The sequence below is a fragment of the Epinephelus lanceolatus genome, chromosome 20, assembly GCF_041903045.1.
Source record: "Epinephelus lanceolatus isolate andai-2023 chromosome 20, ASM4190304v1, whole genome shotgun sequence".
In the NCBI taxonomy this organism is placed as follows: domain Eukaryota; kingdom Metazoa; phylum Chordata; class Actinopteri; order Perciformes; family Serranidae; genus Epinephelus; species Epinephelus lanceolatus.
In genome coordinates this window covers 34,421,189-34,440,033 of record NC_135753.1, presented here as the reverse complement: position 1 = coordinate 34,440,033, position 18,845 = coordinate 34,421,189, and the positions used below count along the sequence as shown (strand labels likewise).

The window sequence follows — 18,845 nt, the reverse complement described above, 5'->3', positions numbered from 1 at the left end:
TTTGAAGGCAAACAAAACAAAGCATGTAATAGCTTTATGTCTGTGAGGTGTGTGTATGCTGGACGTGATCAAAGATAATAGATCCCATCTCACCTGACGCACCTGAATGTGACTCTTTTTTTTTCTGCAGATTGCTTTTTCTGGCAAAATCAGTCATGGCAGCAGCAGCGTGAGACACTTAGAGTGTGGTGTTAGAGCACAAAGGGATGTACAGAAACAAAAGTAATCAGATTTTTTAATAGTCTGGTGCTGTGTAGCCTTTGAATATGGCCCAGGACAAGAATCAGACATGAATGACAGGGTTCAGATCCACAAATAAAAGACTTGAGCACTTTAAATCTACAGATGTTGGATCAGAAATTAACGTAATGGTAAATTAAAAGTCAGTTTAATTGAATAATCACTCATATTATGGTGTGTTTTAAAATGAAAAGCCACATTTTTCTGCTCTTACGTTGCTCACTTATCACACATCTTCCAACCTCAGCTGCTGTAGCATCACTGCACCACCTATTACCCATTCATCAGCAAACATCATTATCGAGGCCATCTCTGCAAAACAAAATGTCAACTGAGCGCCAACATCATCAGGATGCCATTTTCCTGCAGCTTTTGAGTCAACAAGTCAATTATTAAAAGTGGGTTTTAATGACAGAGGTAAGAAAACAATGGTCTTACATTGACTGTCGAATTTCCTGATGATGGTGTCCAGGAAGGTGTTCTGCGGAGCCACATGGCCCCTCCGGACCGGCATCTTCGCTGCGGTGGCCCCTGGACTTTGCGAGACTTTGCGGGACTTTTATTGATGTCTCACCGTTTCCAGCAGCAGCAGCAGCAGAGCGCACGATGCTCACTGCGCTCCCCGCATGGACACTCAGCACTGACAGGTAATCCGGGGGCCAAAGTTTCCCCCAAGTTGCTCAGAGACGCTGCTGCTGCTCCTCGCTGCTCTCCAGGAGAAAGTGAGCACAGGAGAGTTCTGGAAAGGAGGCGCACTGTACGCACGGCAGATCTGGGCCGTTTCCAGCCTCCAGTTTCCAGGTTGAGAGGAGCGAGGGTGTCTGTTTCTGTCCCCCGAGGGGAGGGCCGCCTGTCAGGTGATATTTCCTCCTGGTCTCACACTCGGCGGAGCGCAGCAGACCTCTCATCCTGCACTACAGCCCGCTCCTGTGAGGCAGGCTGGGCGAGCTTCCCGACGAGCGTCGTTGGAGCCATAGTTGGGGCGCTGGGCTGCGCGTTTGCTTTTTTTTTTTTTTATTTGGTTCTCATTCCACCTCCTCTCTGCGCCTCTGGATGTCTGTGCCGGACTGGGAGAGAGAAGGAACACAATGATGGTTAACGGAAAAGGAGCAGAACGCAGATCCGCAGCTCGAGTCGTCCTAGATGTGTGTTTTTGGAGGTGTTCTCTGTGTCTCTCCTCCTCCTCGCTGTGCGCTCTGCCGGATGACTTCAGCTCCACCGGCGTCTAGCTGCGCCTCTTTTAACCCTTTGCTCATCTACACTTTATAGTGAAGGAGTGGATGCGCTCTCAGCTGCCCAAAATCTCCCCATGCCCGCGAGGAACACTTTGTACTACACCTGAGGTCCCCAAAGTGAGACAGTAAGGACTCTTACTTGGTACAAAACCGCTTCCAGCATCAACATTAAAAATTATTACCGATTATTAATTTGATGAAATTAGGAAAAACTGGCCTAAAGAGGACACTGAGGGTAAACTCAGCTGCGGGTGAGGCGTTCACGGCGCAGTAATATCAGATAAAGAGGAACATGCTTTGTGCTTATCACACACCTGCTCTGACTGCTGCTGTTAACAGGTGTTCGGCTTTAGGCTGCATCACATGACTTCCTGTATGGGATACACACACACACACACACACACACACACACACACACACACACACACACACACACACACACACACGCCCTGCTGTCTGCGCCCATTGTATCCTGCACTTTGAGCAGCATTTACCTGCACTGATGCACCAAAGCGTCTCTGGATCAGCGGCTCTCATGTAAACGCGCCGAGGAGGTTGTGATGCTGCTTCATTGTGTTTCAGGGCTGGATGGGGATTCACCGCTCAGGCTGCTCTGCTACGTCACACCGCCGGGGTTCCCCCCTTCCGTCATGCTGGGGATGGTGCATTTAGGGACTGTCGGATATTGTGGTGCAGGCTGGAGCGCACGTGGAATATTAGTCAGAAGACTGTGATGTCTAGTATTTGTGAGGAATGCAGTTTCTGCAGCTGAAATTTAAAACACTCACTTGAGTTACAAATGAATTAAAATCAACATATATTATTGTAAAATCCATCATATATATCTGATTAAAGCACAAAACGGCAAATCCATCCATTAAATTACACAAATGACTTATATAATTAGCTTTTTGGCTTTCAAATGAGGTCATATCATCATCTAGTTTTTATTTTTCTTAAGCAGTAAACTGAGAGAAACCTGTTTCTCTACGTTAGCTACACTTTGAGATGCCTTTTCTTTTTATGTTCAGCAAGTTGAATGCAATCTATTTCATGCAATATATTGTTTTTAGCTGCAGTCTAACAGTTATCGTTTCCAAACAGAAAACACCCTTAATTTTCTCCCTCCATCGTGTCAGTGAGGGGCTGCAGCCTCAGCCAGGACATGTGATCATCTTCTTCACAATCAAAAGAAGGATTCTCAGTAATGACGTCCGGTTATTTATATTCTGCATCCCTTGGTAATGTTCTGAGGGTGATTTTATATCCAAACATTAATAATCTGATGTTGTGGTGCCTTTTAAAATGTGGGAAAGATGAAATGGGTCCATTGTGGCTGTGGTGAGTTAATGGAGCAGAGACAGTGAAACGTTTGCACCGACTGTTCTGTATTCTTCATATTCTGCCAGATTTCAAATATCAAACAAAAAAGACAAAAAAATCAGATAGAAAAATATGAGATGAAACGTAAAATGTAGTTTTTCTGAAAAGTGCGGGTTGTCCACTAATCGGAAGATCAGCCTTTCAATCCCTGTTTGGGCTGAGAAAGCCTGTGAGTTTATCTTCTCTATCTCCTTTAACTTTAGTTTATATTGGAGTTATGCTATGTAGCATGTGAAATAGGGTATGGTGAATGTGCTAGGAAACATAGTATCAGCACTGTCTCTACCTGGAGCTCGCATCAATTGGAGCCTGGGTGTGTTGAAGGTGGCAGTGCTGTTTGGGCTGAGAAAGCCATGTGTAAGTAAGGTAAAGGAGGTTGTTGGGTTGGTGCGGGGAGCAGTGAGACCTGGCATTAGAGGAGTGTCTCTGGGACACCAGAGATCACTGTCTAGCCTCCTGGAGGTGTCGTGGGACCAACTAGACGAAACACTGGTGAAAGGAGGTTCCCACCTGATGACCCCAAAGACATGCTAGTTATCACTGCTCACTGGTCTGTATAGTTAAGCCTTGCCATAATAGCTTATCATAGGGCTTAGGAGGTTTTACACTGAGTGCTGATCCTTTCTCTAGAGCACAAATTTCTTGTGTTTATTTGAACGTGCGGGTCGTCCACTACTCAACTCAACTCAACCAGGACAAAACCGACGTCTTAGTTCTTAGTCCTGAAGCTCAGAGAGAAAAATTGCTCCTGATGGCTGTTTATCAGTGTGTGAGTGTGTTACAAACTTAGTAGCAGGTGGTATATTGTATCATAGCTTCGGCCACTAGTGTGTGAGTGGGTGAATGTGGCTTGTAGTGTAAAAAGCGTAAGTGGTCGGAAGACTAGACAGGTGCTATACAAGTGCAGAAACATTTTCAATCAGCAACCAGCATTCTAGATTATTTCATGAATCCAAAAGTTGCTGTGAGGTCTGAAAAGACATGCGCTACAGGCAGTGTTTCCTTTTCTGACTGCACTTGAAGGCAGCAGCAGACAAAGCTCTCCCCTGCTTGTCTCACAGCCTCCTGCTACCCCAGAGTTTTCTCTCTATATCCATAAGAACTTGGGTGTTTCAGGAGATTTTTATATCCATCTCAGAGACGTAATAAGCCGTGACTGCGTTACATTTCTTTGTTTTCAGTTCTGTCTACTGCAGGCCTAAAGCAACACCGCTGCTCGCTGCATGCATTTATCAAAATGACCTGCACGGCAACATGAATGCATTCATTTTTCCAGCGATCAGTGTTTTAATGATTGGTTAGACATGATGAATTGCAGCCTTGCAGTTGGACGAGGCGTTCGGAGCAATGTATCAAAAAGTGACACTTTGGTATGAATTAAAAAATGCATCAGTTCCTGCTCTCATTACATCCAGCAGCATTTACTACAGCAGCTGAGAGCCAGTGGAGGCGTGCTGCTCAGCCTTCCTCTCTCAACTCCCTTATTTAGTCAGGAAAAGAGAGAGGGAGGAGGGAGGGGAGAAAGGAGGGCAGGACAGAGGAGACAAGGAGGGGAAGGAGGAAAAGAAAAGGGCTGACAGTTTCTTGTCACAGATGAAACAAATCCCAGCCTGGCAAACTGTTTTTGTGTTTGCACAAACACATACTGTACACACACAAAGACAGAGAGACAGTTGACTGTAGTTGCATTAGGAGTTCTTAATGTATTCTACCTTGCACAATAATAAATAAGTGTCTGACTAAAGGCAGTGAAAAAGCTCCAGGCTTCACTTTGACACATCCAATAAAAGCTGCATCTTCCTTTAATGAATAGACAGTTCAGCAGCAAATTTGACTGTCATCAGAAATATCACTTCATATTACGAGTATAGATTTCCGGGGGAACATTTGGATAAATATTTTATCTATTCTGCACAAAACAAATCAGAGAAAATGCCCACACCTTCATTGTGGAAAAATATAGTTTACATCTGCTAGTATTAAGTTTAGTTCAGTGGTTCCCAACTGGTGAAGCCTCAGGGTCCAGATTTCTGCTTAGTCATTACTTCAAGGTCCACACAGTTTAAAATATTCAGCATCATACTTAAGCGTTTGGCCATGACATTGAGGTAGTTTGCCGTCTCTGTTCAGTAGCTGTCTGTTATTCACTCACTCTAAAGCCGGGAACGGCACCTCAAAATAAAAGCTTGTGCTGGATATTCACAGTACTTTTGAAGAAATTTGGTCCAAATTCTCTCGTGTTCTTGAGGTATCGAGTTCATGTCACCACTTAATAATTTTATCCTATTAGACATTTGTGTGAAATTTGGTCATAATTAGCACATGGATTCTTGACTTAAGGCACAGAAACACATTTTGTAAGGTCCACCAAAATCTGATCAGTTCATAGTTGAATCCAGGTGGATGTTTGTGCCAAATTTGAGGAAATTCCCTCAAGGCATTCATGAGATATTGCATTCACGAAGATGAGACAAACGTTAAGTCACACTGGCCTTAACTTTGACCACCAGAGCCTAATTAGTTCATCGTTGAGTCCAAGTGGATGTTTGTGCCAAATTTGAGGAAATTCTCTCAGGTGTTCTTGAAATATCGAGTTCATGAGATTGTGACAGACAGAAGTACGTACGTACGTTTGGTGTATGTATGTAAAGACGGCTGGACGGACCCTTTGATTATAAAATGTCATATATGTCAATATTTTTATCCTATTAGACATGTGAAATTTTGTCACAATTAGAACATGAATTCTGAGTTACGGCACAGAAACACATTTTATAAGGTCCACTAAAATCTGATCAGTTCATCGTTGAGTCCAAGTGGACGTTTGTGCCAAATTTGAAAAAATCCTCTCAGGTGTTCTTGAAGTATCAGGTTCATGAGATTGGGACGGATAGAAGTATGTATGTATGTTTTTATTTATGTATTATAAAGACAGATGGATGCATGAATCTGATCAGTTCATCATTGAGTCCTGGTGGATGTTTGTGCCGAATTTGAGGAAATTCCCTCAAGGCTTTCTTAAGATATCACATTCATGAAAATGAAACAGACATTACGTCACATTGGCCATGACTTTGACCACCAAAGTCTAATTAGGGTGAGTTCAAGTGGATGTTTGTGCCAAATTTGAGGAAATTCTCTCAGGTGTTCTTGAGATGTAAAGTTCACAAGATTGGGCCAGACGGAAGTATGGATGTACATTTGATGCATGTATATAAGGATGGATGGAGGTATGCGTGAATGAATCTGATAAATTCATCATTGAGTCCAGGTGGATGTTTGTGCCGAATTTGAGGAAATTCCCTCAAGGCTTTCTTAAGATATATAGCGTTCATGAAAATGAAACAGGCATTAAGTCACATTGGCCTTGACTTTGACCACCAAAGTCTTATTAGTTCATTGGTGAGTTCAAGTGGACGTTTGTGCCAAATCTGAAGAAATTCTCAGGCATTCTTGAGATGTAAAGTTCACAAGATTGGGAGGGACGGACGGACAGTACATACATACATTTGATGGATGTATACAAGGACAGACAGATGGACGGACTGACGGAGTTTAATAGGTTATCGTTGAGAGTCCAAGTGGATGTTTGTGCTAAATTTGAAGACAGACGGATGGAAGCATGTATGCAGTTTCTGCAGCTGAAATTTAAAACATACTCACTTGAGTTACAAATGAATTAAAATCAACATATATTATTGTAAAATCCATCATATATATCTGATTAAAGCACAAAACTATTAAAAATATAGCAAATCCATCCATTAAATTACACAAATGACTTATATAATTAGCTTTTTGGCTTTCAAATGAGGTCATATCATTATATAGTTTTTATTTTTCTTAAGCAGTAAACTGAGAGAAACCTATTTCTCTACATTAGCTACACTTTGAGATGCCTTTTCTTTTTATGTTCAGCAAGTTGAATGCAGTCTATTTCATGCAATATATTGTTTTTAGCTGCAGTCTAACAGTTATCATTTCCAAACAGAAAACACTCTTAATTTTCTCCCTCCATCGTGTCAGTGAGGGGCTGCAGCCTCAGCCAGGACATGTGATCATCTTCTTCACAATCAAAAGAAGGATTCTCAGTAATGACGTCCGGTTATTATATTCTGCATCCCTTGGTAATGTTCTGAGGGTGATTTTATATCCAAACATTAATAATCTGATGTTGTGGTGCCTTTTAAAATGTGGGAAAGATGAAATGGGTCCATTGTGGCAGTGGTGAGTTAATGGAGCGGAGACAGTGAAACGTTTGCACCGACTGTTCTGTATTCTTCATATTCTGCCAGATTGCGTATCAAATATAAAACAATATTCAAGAAAGAAAAAAATGAAAGAGAATAAATTCAGATAGAAAAATATGAGATGAAACGTAAAATGTAGTTTTTCTGAAAAGTGCGGGTAGTCCACTAATTGGACAATCAGCCTTTCAATTCCTGTTTGTGCTGAGAAAGCCTGTGAGTTTACCCTCTCTAGGAGAAATCTCTATAAGGTATAGTGAATGTGCTAGGAAAGGTAGTATCGGCACTGTCACTACTTGGAGCTCACATAAATGGAGCCTGGGTTTGTTGAAGGTGGCAGTGCTGTTTGGGCTGAGAAAGCCTGTGAGTTTATCTCCTCTATCTCCTTTAACTTCAGCTTATATTGGAGTCATGATATGTAACATGTGAAATAGGGTATTTAGGAGGGACAGACGGATGGAAGCATGTACATACGTTTGATGGATGTATATAAGGACAGCCGGACGGACCAAGTCTAATAGGTTGTTGTTGAGTCCAAGAGCACATTTGTGCTAAATTTGAAGAAATTCTCTCAGGTGTTTTTGAGGTACGGATGGAAGTACAGTTTGATGGATGTACATAAGGACGGATGGACGAACAATTGGAAAATATAATGCCTCCGGGCCACAGCTATTGCCGGCCAAATGGGTTTATATAGCAGGAGACATAGTTGGGAGAAATTGAGGGGATTGCTGTTCAAAAAGTTTTTTTGAACAGTATTTGACTGAAAAGGGCCTAAATATTTTTGGAATAAATGCAAATAAAAAAATTCTTATAAAGACAGAAGACGACAGTGTTGTTTATATGTAGAAAATGTTTATTGACCAGTCCTTTGGAACTGTACTGTGACCTCCAACATGTAAAAACATCTAACCAGTTACTGTAAACTTCAAGAAGACTGCAGGAACATAAACATTTTCTTACAACATACAAATGAAACATATTTAAAAGCATAATAGGTCGTACTTGGATTGTATCATAGGTCCTTTAATGTTACTATAAATATACAGTAGAAAAACAGGCTGTACAGGCTGAAGAATAAACCTTAAAGTCTCAGAACAGGAACTCTACAATCAGCAGTAGCATCCAGTCATATGATGACTAAGGACTACAGAACAATGTGTACATCGACAGGGTCCCAGGACTTCTGGATTTTTCCACTCCTCCATCCATCCGTGGATCCGTCCTTCCCAAAATTCTCCATCCATTACCCAGCTGGCTCTCAGCTGCTCTTGCTCTCTCTAGTGCATACTCTCATTCACACACACACACTCACACACTCAGCTCACAGACACACTCAAAATACTTGCTCAGCGTCTGGACAGGTCACCTCCTGTGAAGAAAAGAAACAGTGAGACTGATGGAATCATAACTTCGCTGCTTCCTCTGCAGGAAGGGCACTCACAGAGCGCAGACCTCCGCCAAGCCAAATGCCCTATCTCGCAGTGTTAACAAAAGTGAAACATTATATATGTATCCACCCCGTGATTCGGATCTGCTCCGAAATATAATGGGTTCCTTCTTGGCCCAGATGACACCCTTCTACAAAGTTCGATCCAAGGTCTCTTTAACCAACATTCAGAAATGTGTCAGAGCAGCATGACTTAATGTATTTTGGGTATCTGAATTTTCTTATTTTAAATGTATCCAAAAGTCTGTTCAATCAAATCTACTGCAAATGTACAGCATGCCATCTAAAATCCATTTTAAAACACATGAACATAAAATCCCAACAGCAGTTGACAAATGTCTCCATGTAGGTCGTCTTGTGTCTGTAGTAAGTGTGCGTCAGTCACAGGTGACGGCATTGTAGTGGCAGTTAATATGTGTAAGTGTGCGCGAGTGTGTGTCAGAGCCGCCAGACACTATCAAAGATTGATCGCCGTAACAACCGAATCCGTCAGACGTGATGTCCGCCGCAGTGTAGTGCTGGGAGGGGAATATGAGCAGGGGGGATGTTCTGTGTCGTATGTGGCTACATCCAATTAACTAACGCAATCAGCCATGTTGATGAATGGATTAGCTCATAATTGCTTCAGAGGTGGGATCCTTGATTGAATTATTCATGGTGGGCGAAGGCAAACGTATGTCTCACGAAGATTAGTGAAGTGTGTGCGCGTGTCAGCCTGGCGTTAATGAAAAGTGACTGAGGAATTGTATTGAGCGAGGAAGAGACGGACATGATGGTTGAGTGTTAGAGCCGCTGACTGAGCTGCCGTCTGTGGGGCAAACTTTCACACTGGTTGCAGTGATGTTACAGCAGGTGTATTTCATGGGTGCTCCCAAAACCTGACCAGCAAAGTGCCAGTTTGAGCTGGCTGGGTATGGTGCTCATGTCTGTTGATCTAAATGATGGCGTGTGCAGCGAGCAAACAAAACACCACATGTACCTGAAGCCTGGTGAACAAGAGACAGTGATGTTGTGTATTTCATCACTGAATCCAAGTGGAGAAGATAGAGAAGGTTTATCAATTCTTTAAAGCTGTCAAAACATGACCTCTGAGGTTCCAGGATTGCTGACAACCAAACACACACTAAATTATGTAACAGGACAACTTGCCCTAAACAAGGAGTGTTACTACGGCAACTCTACCTGCAGCTGTTTGATTTTCAGCTAATGCAGTGATTCCCAGCCAAGGGTATGTGTACCCCGGGGGTATTTCTGCAGTTGTAAGGGAGCTGGAAAGATTGTGGAGAAGCTCAACTAATTCGAAAAAAAAAAAAAAAAAAGGAAAATTATCATTTGATGAAGAAACATATCCACATATTTGTGTTGAGGAGAAAAATCGTGAAATAAAATGATCATCTTTTATCTATATTCATAGTCCCAATTACCTATAAACTACCATCTACAACTTATCTTAATTGCATTGATGAAAACTATGAAGAAAATCTTTCGTCAATGACCATTTCTCCATGACAAAAACAAGTCGATGAGCTAAAAATAGACCCTGATAATAAAAAACAAGACAAAATCTATGTTATATTTTCGGAGACGAGACATGACGAAAATGTTCATGGTGGACTATCGGACATTGAAAGCCGAGAACAGCCATGCTTGTAAGTATCTTAAAATACCACATGAGCGACAGGCTGGTAAACTCCAGTAAATAGTCAGCGCCAGGATGTTTCGCTAGCCAGTAAAAACACTCACACCGCAGCAGTGTATTATCTGTAGTTCTACTTATCACTCTAGACTGTTTTAGTGTGAGGTGCTCAGTGTTACCAAACAACCCCCTCCAAATGTATTATGAGGCAGAAGGAAGTGTGCATCTACTCATGGACGAGGTGCTCGTAACAGCTCAAGATGTAGACATTAATGCCGTCCTTCTCAGCCAAGCTGTAATGTTAGCTAGCTCAGTGGTGCTACATGAGCTAGCAGGAGATGCACGCTTCCTTCTGCACGCGGTTGTAGTTCAGTAGAAAGAAAATAGTTCCTACATGAAACTGCTCATAATAAAGTGTGTGAATTATCTTGAATAACCAGGCAACACATTCTCACTCCGACCTGGCCACATATCGACGTTTGGTCTTGGACTTTGGGCGTGCAAGCGGGGTGCGCTGATGTTCTGGGACACTGTGTCAAGTTCGGCCTGTTGTATGCGTTGTCTGTTTTCAAAATACACTTCCATTTTCATCGGAAATTTACAGTTTACATAGAGGCTCTTTCAAAATACACACGCTACGTCCGTACAACACTGCACATTGACTTTTTTTCCCTTCATGTGGTTAGGTTTAGGAAGAACAGGGTTTGGCTTTAGAATCTTACGGGACACAAACAGCACTCTCCCGGATAAAAGTCGGTGTTTGTTGGACCCATCAACCACTCCTCCAACTCGCCCTACTTGGACTATTGCCACCTTTTGCCTAATTTTTGTTCCTGTCCTGCATTCCTGACCGCATTCACCGACGCCACTAGCCACCGTTAAACTATAAAGGCAACCAGCCACGTATCATGCTACGTTAAAGGCTTTTTCCGTCCGTGTCAGACACCGGAAGTCACTGTCCAAGCGCTGGATTTCAACAACTCTGGAGTGAGACCGAGTTAAACCAGACCATGATTTCTGCAAAGAAACATTGCTGTTGAGTGTTTCAAATGTTTTTGACTCCCATGAACACCACAAGCCAAGTGCCATCTAGTTCCATTATATTGGAGAGAAGGCAGTCTTCTCTACAGATGATACCTCCAACACTTGGCAACTCACACCAAAACTATCTAGACTGGTAAATAGTGTTACAGGTAAGAGCACAAATATGTGTTTGGGATTTTAGGGTGAATCAGATCAGCAGCAAAAGCAGCCATTTGAAAGGTATTTTCTCATGTATTTCACCATCAGAAAATATTTTTCAATCAAAGCCCCTGACTTTCCCTGTTTGGAACATGTCCAGCACCTCCCTGCCATTTCTGTGTGTGTGCAGGGAGCCTGGAGTGACTAAACATGTGTCACATGCAAACATTTTTACATATATTCAAACTTGCGGTTCTCTCACTGACATGAGAGATGAACATGAAAATCCATTCGGCCACATTCATTATTCCCCACCTTGGCAGCTGGTGCATTCGCAGCTGTGTATGACGGGCAGGACGACCGGCTCGCTCTCGCCGCTCTCACACTGCAGGCTGAGGAAACGGACCGGGTTGTCAGGGTCCAAACGGTAACTACAGCACTCGCACACTGACTGGAGGTAGGGCTCCTGTGGAGAGGGAGGGAGGACAAGAGAGGATGAAATGATGGGAGAGTCTAAGTGAAGCAAAAGAGGAGGAGAAGAGGTGAAAGGGAGAGCCAGAGGGATGTGGTGAAGGGAGCCAATTAGGAGACTGGAATATGATAAGGAGACGGTGAAATTAGAGGTGAGGGAGGATATGAGAGAATTTCAGGTGGAAGAAGTACTTGGGGGCGGAATGTCAAAGAACAGAGGAAAAGGGAAGATGAGTTTAAAGGAGATGAAAGAGTATTGGCAGGATTGATAAAGGAGGAGAGACGAGGCCGTCGGAGAAATTAGAAGCCCTTAACTTTATATGAAGTGACAGAATGAGACAGTGTGGACTCAAGTGTTCAGTATTCAGGGCTACTCAGTATTAGTCGAGCCATGAGCGTCACGTAGGTTTACATTACCAAAGGTTTATGATAAAATCACGAGACAGAGGAGAAGGAGAGACGCTGTGCTGCTGCCAGAGGAGCCGCTGAACGAGTTCCCTCTGCGCGCTAAGTTACTAAAAGAGTCTGAGAAGTCCGGGGCTGTTCATAAAACATTCAGGATGCCACAGTTTATTCCACACTACTGAAGCTGCTCCTCTTTTTGGAACCAACGTGGAGTCGCTAGTAATTTCGCTTTCAGCCATGCTTGTTGTCGTGCAACACAGCATGACGTCAATATGTCAACAAGCTGAACTATCGCTATGTCATATTAAAAATCATACGTCTTATCATGACTGATATCATAAAGGCGCTTGCACATGACCAGCGTTAAAAATCTCTTGATGCCCGCTGTGCCATTGTTTTCCTATGGAAGCTGGCATTAACGCTGACATCGGGGTACTTTTCGACTTTGGCATCGCGTTGTGGGCTGCACCGGCGTTTTGACGCAATGCTGAAAGTTCAATTTTGTTGAACTTCGACCCCGTTTGACGCTGACCGTTCCGTGTAGAGCCAATGATTTTACAGTAGAATGCAGGTGGGGGGCGGGGGCAGAGACGGGGCGCAGAAAAATGTAAAGATCCGACTGCAAGATGGAGGAGAGATCAGCGTTGGGTCAAGCCAATGGCGAGCACTGCGGCGTCAGCTAATCGGCAATCATGTGCTTGTTATCACCATATAAAGTTGTTACAGTTAAAGTGTTAGCAAACGTTTGGTTACGTACACATCCAGCAGACTCAGAGCACCGTTAGCATTAATTTGGAGATAATTTCTGTGCCCCTGATGAATCCAAAATTCACTCTTCTTTGAGCTCTGGTTTGGTCTCCTCCTTCACTATGTTCTCCAGCCTGTTGCTGTTGGACTAGAGTGGAGTTTTTCTGCAATCAGGGCCCCGAGGCTTAACATAATTCTTTGGAAAACATATCTTTGAGTTTATCTTAGCAGGGCGTTTTATTGCTGTCTTATTGATTTTATTCCTATTATCTTCATTTTAGTTTTCTTCTTGGTGCCATTTTATGACATCTTAGTTTAATTTTAATTTGTTTAATTCTCCTTGTGTTTTAAATGTGTTAAGTTTTATTGTACAGCACTTTGTAACAATGTTTTGAAAGGTGCTATGTATATAAAGTTTATTATTATTTAGTCAAAGCAATGAGCTGACAGGTGCTAAAATGCTTTAAAGAACTGAGAGGAAGCGTCAGTGATAATTATCTGTGGGTTCTCCACTGTGAGCTACAGCTACTTTTAGGCATTTGTAAATATAAAAACACAAATTAGTGCAGCTCTGACAGAACGACGTGTAGAATTTGGTGGCATCTAGCAGTGAAGATTGCAGACTATACCCAGCTGAAACTCCTCCAGTGCACCAAGCATTGACTTCTGGTTACGATTCCTTCAGTTTTCATTGTTCAGGAGGTTTTGTTTAACGTCTCTTCATCTCCACAACAACCAGACCCAGGGATTTAAACTGGTAAATACACTGAATAAACACCAATTTTATTAAGAGGGAACAAAGTGTTTATTTTCTACAGTTTATCTGTAGATTTTTTATGATGATTTTATCTAAGATGTTCCTGCAGCCAACCAGCACCTGATCCTTGAGACGAGCTGTGCAGAGTGAGTTCTGTCTCCTTAGCTTTAAAACCATGTACGAATAAGTCGTATCTGTACTATACTGGAGTATTTATATTTCTGTCAACTTTCACTTTTCCTCCATGCCATTTCCTAAATAAAAAGTATACTTTCACTCCATTATATTTCCCCTAAGCATCTGAGTTATGAAGAAAAATTCGAAGAAATTTGGTAGCTTGTTAGCAAGCAAGTTGGGTGAATCAGTGCTTCTACTAAGTTACATTAATCATGATCCACACACTGTTTCAGTTAGTGTAGATTATACACCATAACTTCGTTTGCCAACTGCTTTTGAATTAAAACAGTACATAAACATGAGCAAAATGTATGCTGTACAATAATATACTTAAACAATAGTTTTATATGTAATTACCAAAACACATCTTTTCTTTTTTACCTTTATTTAGTTAACCAGCTAAAATCAGTTGAGAACCAATTCTCAGTTTTAACCTATGTGGGAACATAATGCTAATCCTGTGAACTGTGGGAAGACAGTACGTCTCTCCTCCTGTTCCCTTCCCAAAGCTGAGTTTTGTTTGGTGAAATGGTTTCACTCTTTTCATTTTCATCAGTGTGTCCATGAAGAAAGTAAACACTTTTCTAGCCAGCTAAGAGTTAATTCACTGCACAAGCACAACCTGTAATAATTTGCATCATATGATGTCAGACTGGGGATAAATAACACTGAATTACAAACAGTCCACTAGTAAAACGATGAGACGAGATCATTTTACTTTACATCACTTCACCTCACTTGTAGAGTCTCGCTTCGCATCGATCGCATTAAAGTCTGCCGCCGGATTTCCTGACATTATTGACGTACCGCACATACCACCCTGGCCAAGAACCACCAGGTCTACCAAAGATTGCATATTGATGACAGGAGCATTCACTTCACCATCCCACATTCCCACAAAATCAATGACTGTTATCAGAGGAGTAAGACACTTATTCACTTGGAGACATAATATCTTTGCCTGATGAAAGTAAAGCTATTTTTAGGTTTATACCTCCGAAAAATACCAATATCCTGACCTCAGTGACCTCAGTAGTCTCTGTAGACAAGGAATCGCTCCCTAAGTAGATATAAATGGCTCATTCTAAGGTAACAAGAAGATGATTCTTATTTTCTTATTTTTATACACTAAAGAAAACACACTTTGTTATACACCGATCAGCAAAAACATTAAAACCACTGGCTGGTGAAATGAATAACACTGATCATTTTGTCCAAGTATAGCGTTCTACTGGGAAACCTTTCATCCTAGCATTCATGTAGATGCCATTTAATGCACTCCACCCACCCAAACACCGTTGCAGACCAAGCACACCTCCTCATGGCAACAGCCCCCCTAGCAGGACAATGCACCATGCCGCACCGTAAAAACTGCTCAGGAATGGTCCGAAGAACGTGACAAGGAACTCAAGTCGACTACCTGGCCTCCAGATTCCCCAGATCCCAATGAGATTAACCATTCTTGGGACGTGCTGGTACCCCAGAGGTACTTTTGATCCACAGTGGGGCGTCCTTGGATCAGACTTGTCTGGCACCAGGGCGTTGGTGGTGGATCCTTTGAGTCCTTTGGGTTGTGACGAGGGGTAGCAGCACATCTCACGGATGCTCGATCAGACTGGGATGAGGGGAATCTTAAGGCCAGGTCGACACCTTAAGCTCTTAAGTAGTATTCGGATGGGATTAGTTTTACACAGGGATGTGGACTAAGGTCAGGTTACCACAGGATCATTCTCGGGGAAGACCCCCGATTTTTTGGCATTCCGGTTTGATTTGGGCGGAGGAGGCGAATTTCCGTTTCCGATCTCCGGGGTTTGCCTACAGACTCTACATTCACTGAATGTAGAGTCTGTATATAGAGACTAACCACAGGATGTCTGTAATATAAATGTCCGTTTCATATGGGACAAGAAATCTCTGTGATTCTACCAGAGACGGGAGTGAACTCTGTTTGCGCCCTGGCATCACCTCCCGGTCGGCATGTGCCTGCTACATTAATAATTAATGATTACCCCAATATGAAATATTGCCCATGATCAGGATTGTGTGTAGAGAACGATTAGCAATATGGATTTATATTAGGCCTGAAGTCTCGTGGCTCTGAAAAGTGATTTCTTCTAGACCTTTTTGATTGGTCTCCCACTTCGGGCTATGCGACATTAGAACAGTGTCCACTATCACGACTGCCGACAACACCCAATGTTTCCTCAAGTGCCTCCATCATGTGACAAAATATTTACAGACATTTTTACAGAGGATCAGGTAAAAGTCGCCGTAATTTTTACTGACATTATCCGTAATGATTACAGACATGGCGTGTTCGGACGGGACTAAAATCCCTGGTAATAATTACTTTACCCCACGTCTCCACATTAAACTAATCCCATCCGAATAGGTCACGTTCCTCTGGACACAGAGTTGTATGATGCATTGTCCTTCTGGGGGGCCAATGCCACTGGAGAAAATACTTAGTTAAATCATTATTCATATCATTAAATGAGTTTAAAAGGACCTAGACAGCTAAAATACAATACAAGCACAGATTTGGGAATACGGTGATCATTTGGCTGTTTTGTATCTCTTGAAATACAAAAACCCAGCTCTGGTGTTTTGCATGACAGAAGGCAGTTTCTTAGAAGCTCCTGCTCATGTGTCCAATTAGTGCAGGCGAGGACCCAAGGAGGAGAGTCTGTGGAAAAGTACAATAGGTGGTAGCAGAGAATGATAGATAAGGGACCTGGCGCAGGAGCCCAGAATCAAAAACACCTTCAGACTCTCAGTAAAATAATTATTAGCGCTTCACACATATTGAAAAGTCCAGTGTGTGTGTGTGCCTCTTGTGCGTTCATCCCCGCTGATCAATGGAAAGGGAACTTCTCGGCGCTGCCTAGTCACTGGTAACCATCCCTGGTTGCCACAGTAACAGGAGGTAATGACACATTTGGCTAAGCTGATGTTTATTTTTACTAATCTGACTGACTCTATTTTTACAGTGGAGATGTATGGATGCCAAGGAAGAACAAAGTCACCATGGTGATGAGGTGATGAGCTCGCCGTCTTACAAGGAAGAAAAAGGCAAGGAGTGAAGGCAGGAGAGAAAAGAGGAGGGTTAAGAAACAGATACAGATTCGACATGTGAGTCAAACGCCCGTTCAAAACATCTATATTTAGATCACTGGGGACTCAGCTGCTGAATTATGTATTTTGTTTACCTGCCTTCATGTCATCTATGTGAACTGTGTGTTTAACTGTGACCACGACTCACAGAAGAAAAGAGACGTACAGTTAGCCGTAGCCTCCAAGTGTCTCCATGGCCTGTGTTTATCCGTGAAGAAGTGACATTATAGAAGGTGTGACCAGCTGCACGCGACTTCATTTTGTTTTGCAGAAACACTCTCAACACCCTGATGCCGGGTCACGCTTCAGAAAGAAAAACAGATGGACTACTTGGCTGCACAGTGATCGCTAAGGCAATAATCCTGATTATTTTCTTGCATATTGTGAGAGATGTTTTTAGTGGTTGGTGGCTTTGTTAGGATTTAAGTGGAGGAAATTGTTTGACAGCTTTCTTTGGCACTTTGCATTCACATGTTTATAATTTAAGTTTGGCAGACATTCCTAATTAAATGAATCTTGCAAAAAAGAGGCCGACATTGCAATATGTCTGCATATGTATGTGTTATACTTAAACTGAACAGCCTGTGCAGCCCTGATTGGCAATTAGCAAACAATTTTAATCAACAGATTTTGTTCCAGTTCCACTTCTGGTCCCTTTAAGTCCACTTTGCTGCCTGTATTGACCTTTATTGTGCTGCCAGCTGTCACTCTTGCTGGTCGATACTCATCATTATTCGTATTATCTTCTGTGTGTGTGTGTATTCTCCGTACCTCCAGGATGACATCAGTCCTGGACAGACAGCGTCCCCTACAGAAGCTGACCTCGACGTTGTCAAGCCGGCAGTCTCCCTTGGTGATGTTCCTGACCTGCACGTAGCGACGACACTCTGGCACGGGCTCGCCTGACGGAGACACACACAGAGGAAGGAGGCAAAGGGGCAAAGTGAGATTGGACGGAGCGAAGGGGGCAAACAGAGGGCGAGGAAAAGGAGATTATGAGGAGCTGTAATTTTTGCATGGAAATAAAAATGGAGGGAAGAGACAAAGAGTTTCTTCCAGAGAGCACAGTGACATTGCTCCCTGGCAGCATGTGACATTTCCTCCACTGGGAGAGAGATTAAAGCCCCAATGTAGGTTAAGTAATGTAATCTCTCGCTAATTGGGCACTGCGGCACTTGGTTTTCAGCCTCCTATGAAATGAACTTTAACGTTCAAATCCAATGAAGTGGTTTGGAAGTCATGACATGGAATAAAGGAAGCTGCAGTGATGGGTGTTTGTTTGAGATTTGCATGTTTTACGAGTAGTATTTCAACGTTACCACAGATGATAAAGCATTACTATTTAGCATTCGAGCATCCACAGGGAGACTCAAGATGACAGTCCTCGTTATGGGACTCAAAATAAAAGTGGAGCTTTTGTGTTTGATCACATGCTTATTTCAAAGGTAATTATTTTAGCTATTTATTTAATAGGAAGAGTGCATATTAACATTTCTGAAAACAAGCCAGGCAGGATTATTTTCATGCGCAGTCCCCAGGCAGGAAACAGTTAAAAGCACAAACATAAAGAATAAAAGCTTTGAAAATACAATCGATGATAAAAGCAGTGAAAATATAATATAAACGGAGCCGGCGCTACAGAGACAAGACAGGAAGCTGCTGCTGTATGACACACAATCAAAGAGAAAACACCTCACCTTATCTCTTCTACCTTGATACAAATGTTGGTGCACACTGATGCTCACAGGTTCACTCATTTTTTTAGCTTATGTCTACTTTTTACACCCCAACATACCCATGA

General features: G+C 42.5%; 2 protein-coding genes and 1 long non-coding RNA gene across 4 annotated transcripts in view; 1 reads left to right on the top strand and 2 right to left on the bottom strand.

The window, feature by feature from the left end:
• The window catches only part of kcnh2b (potassium voltage-gated channel, subfamily H (eag-related), member 2b), a 413,129-nt gene extending 411,227 nt beyond the window's left edge, over positions 1 to 1,902 (bottom strand). The window contains exon 1 of the mRNA XM_033638617.2: positions 679 to 1,902. Within this exon, the coding sequence (XP_033494508.2) occupies positions 679 to 754 (76 nt within the window). The 5' untranslated portion in view covers positions 755 to 1,902. The remainder of the gene's footprint in view (positions 1 to 678) is intronic.
• Positions 1,464 to 17,961, top strand: LOC144458966 (uncharacterized). 2 transcript variants are annotated; one of them, XR_013488294.1, is made up of 4 exons: positions 1,464 to 1,600; positions 16,921 to 17,062; positions 17,316 to 17,397; positions 17,822 to 17,961. It is a non-coding gene; the product is annotated as an uncharacterized LOC144458966 (long non-coding RNA). The 2 variants fall into 2 exon arrangements; XR_013488293.1 differs by having other exon boundaries at positions 16,921 to 17,397.
• Positions 7,944 to 18,845, bottom strand: part of sspo (SCO-spondin) — a 104,017-nt gene continuing 93,115 nt past the window's right edge. Inside the window, exons 116-118 of the mRNA XM_078162982.1 lie at positions 17,816 to 17,946; positions 11,689 to 11,839; positions 7,944 to 8,477 (exon numbers count right to left, since the gene is read on the bottom strand). Coding sequence (XP_078019108.1) covers positions 8,455 to 8,477; positions 11,689 to 11,839; positions 17,816 to 17,946 — 305 coding nt within the window. The 3' untranslated portion in view covers positions 7,944 to 8,454. The remainder of the gene's footprint in view (positions 8,478 to 11,688; positions 11,840 to 17,815; positions 17,947 to 18,845) is intronic.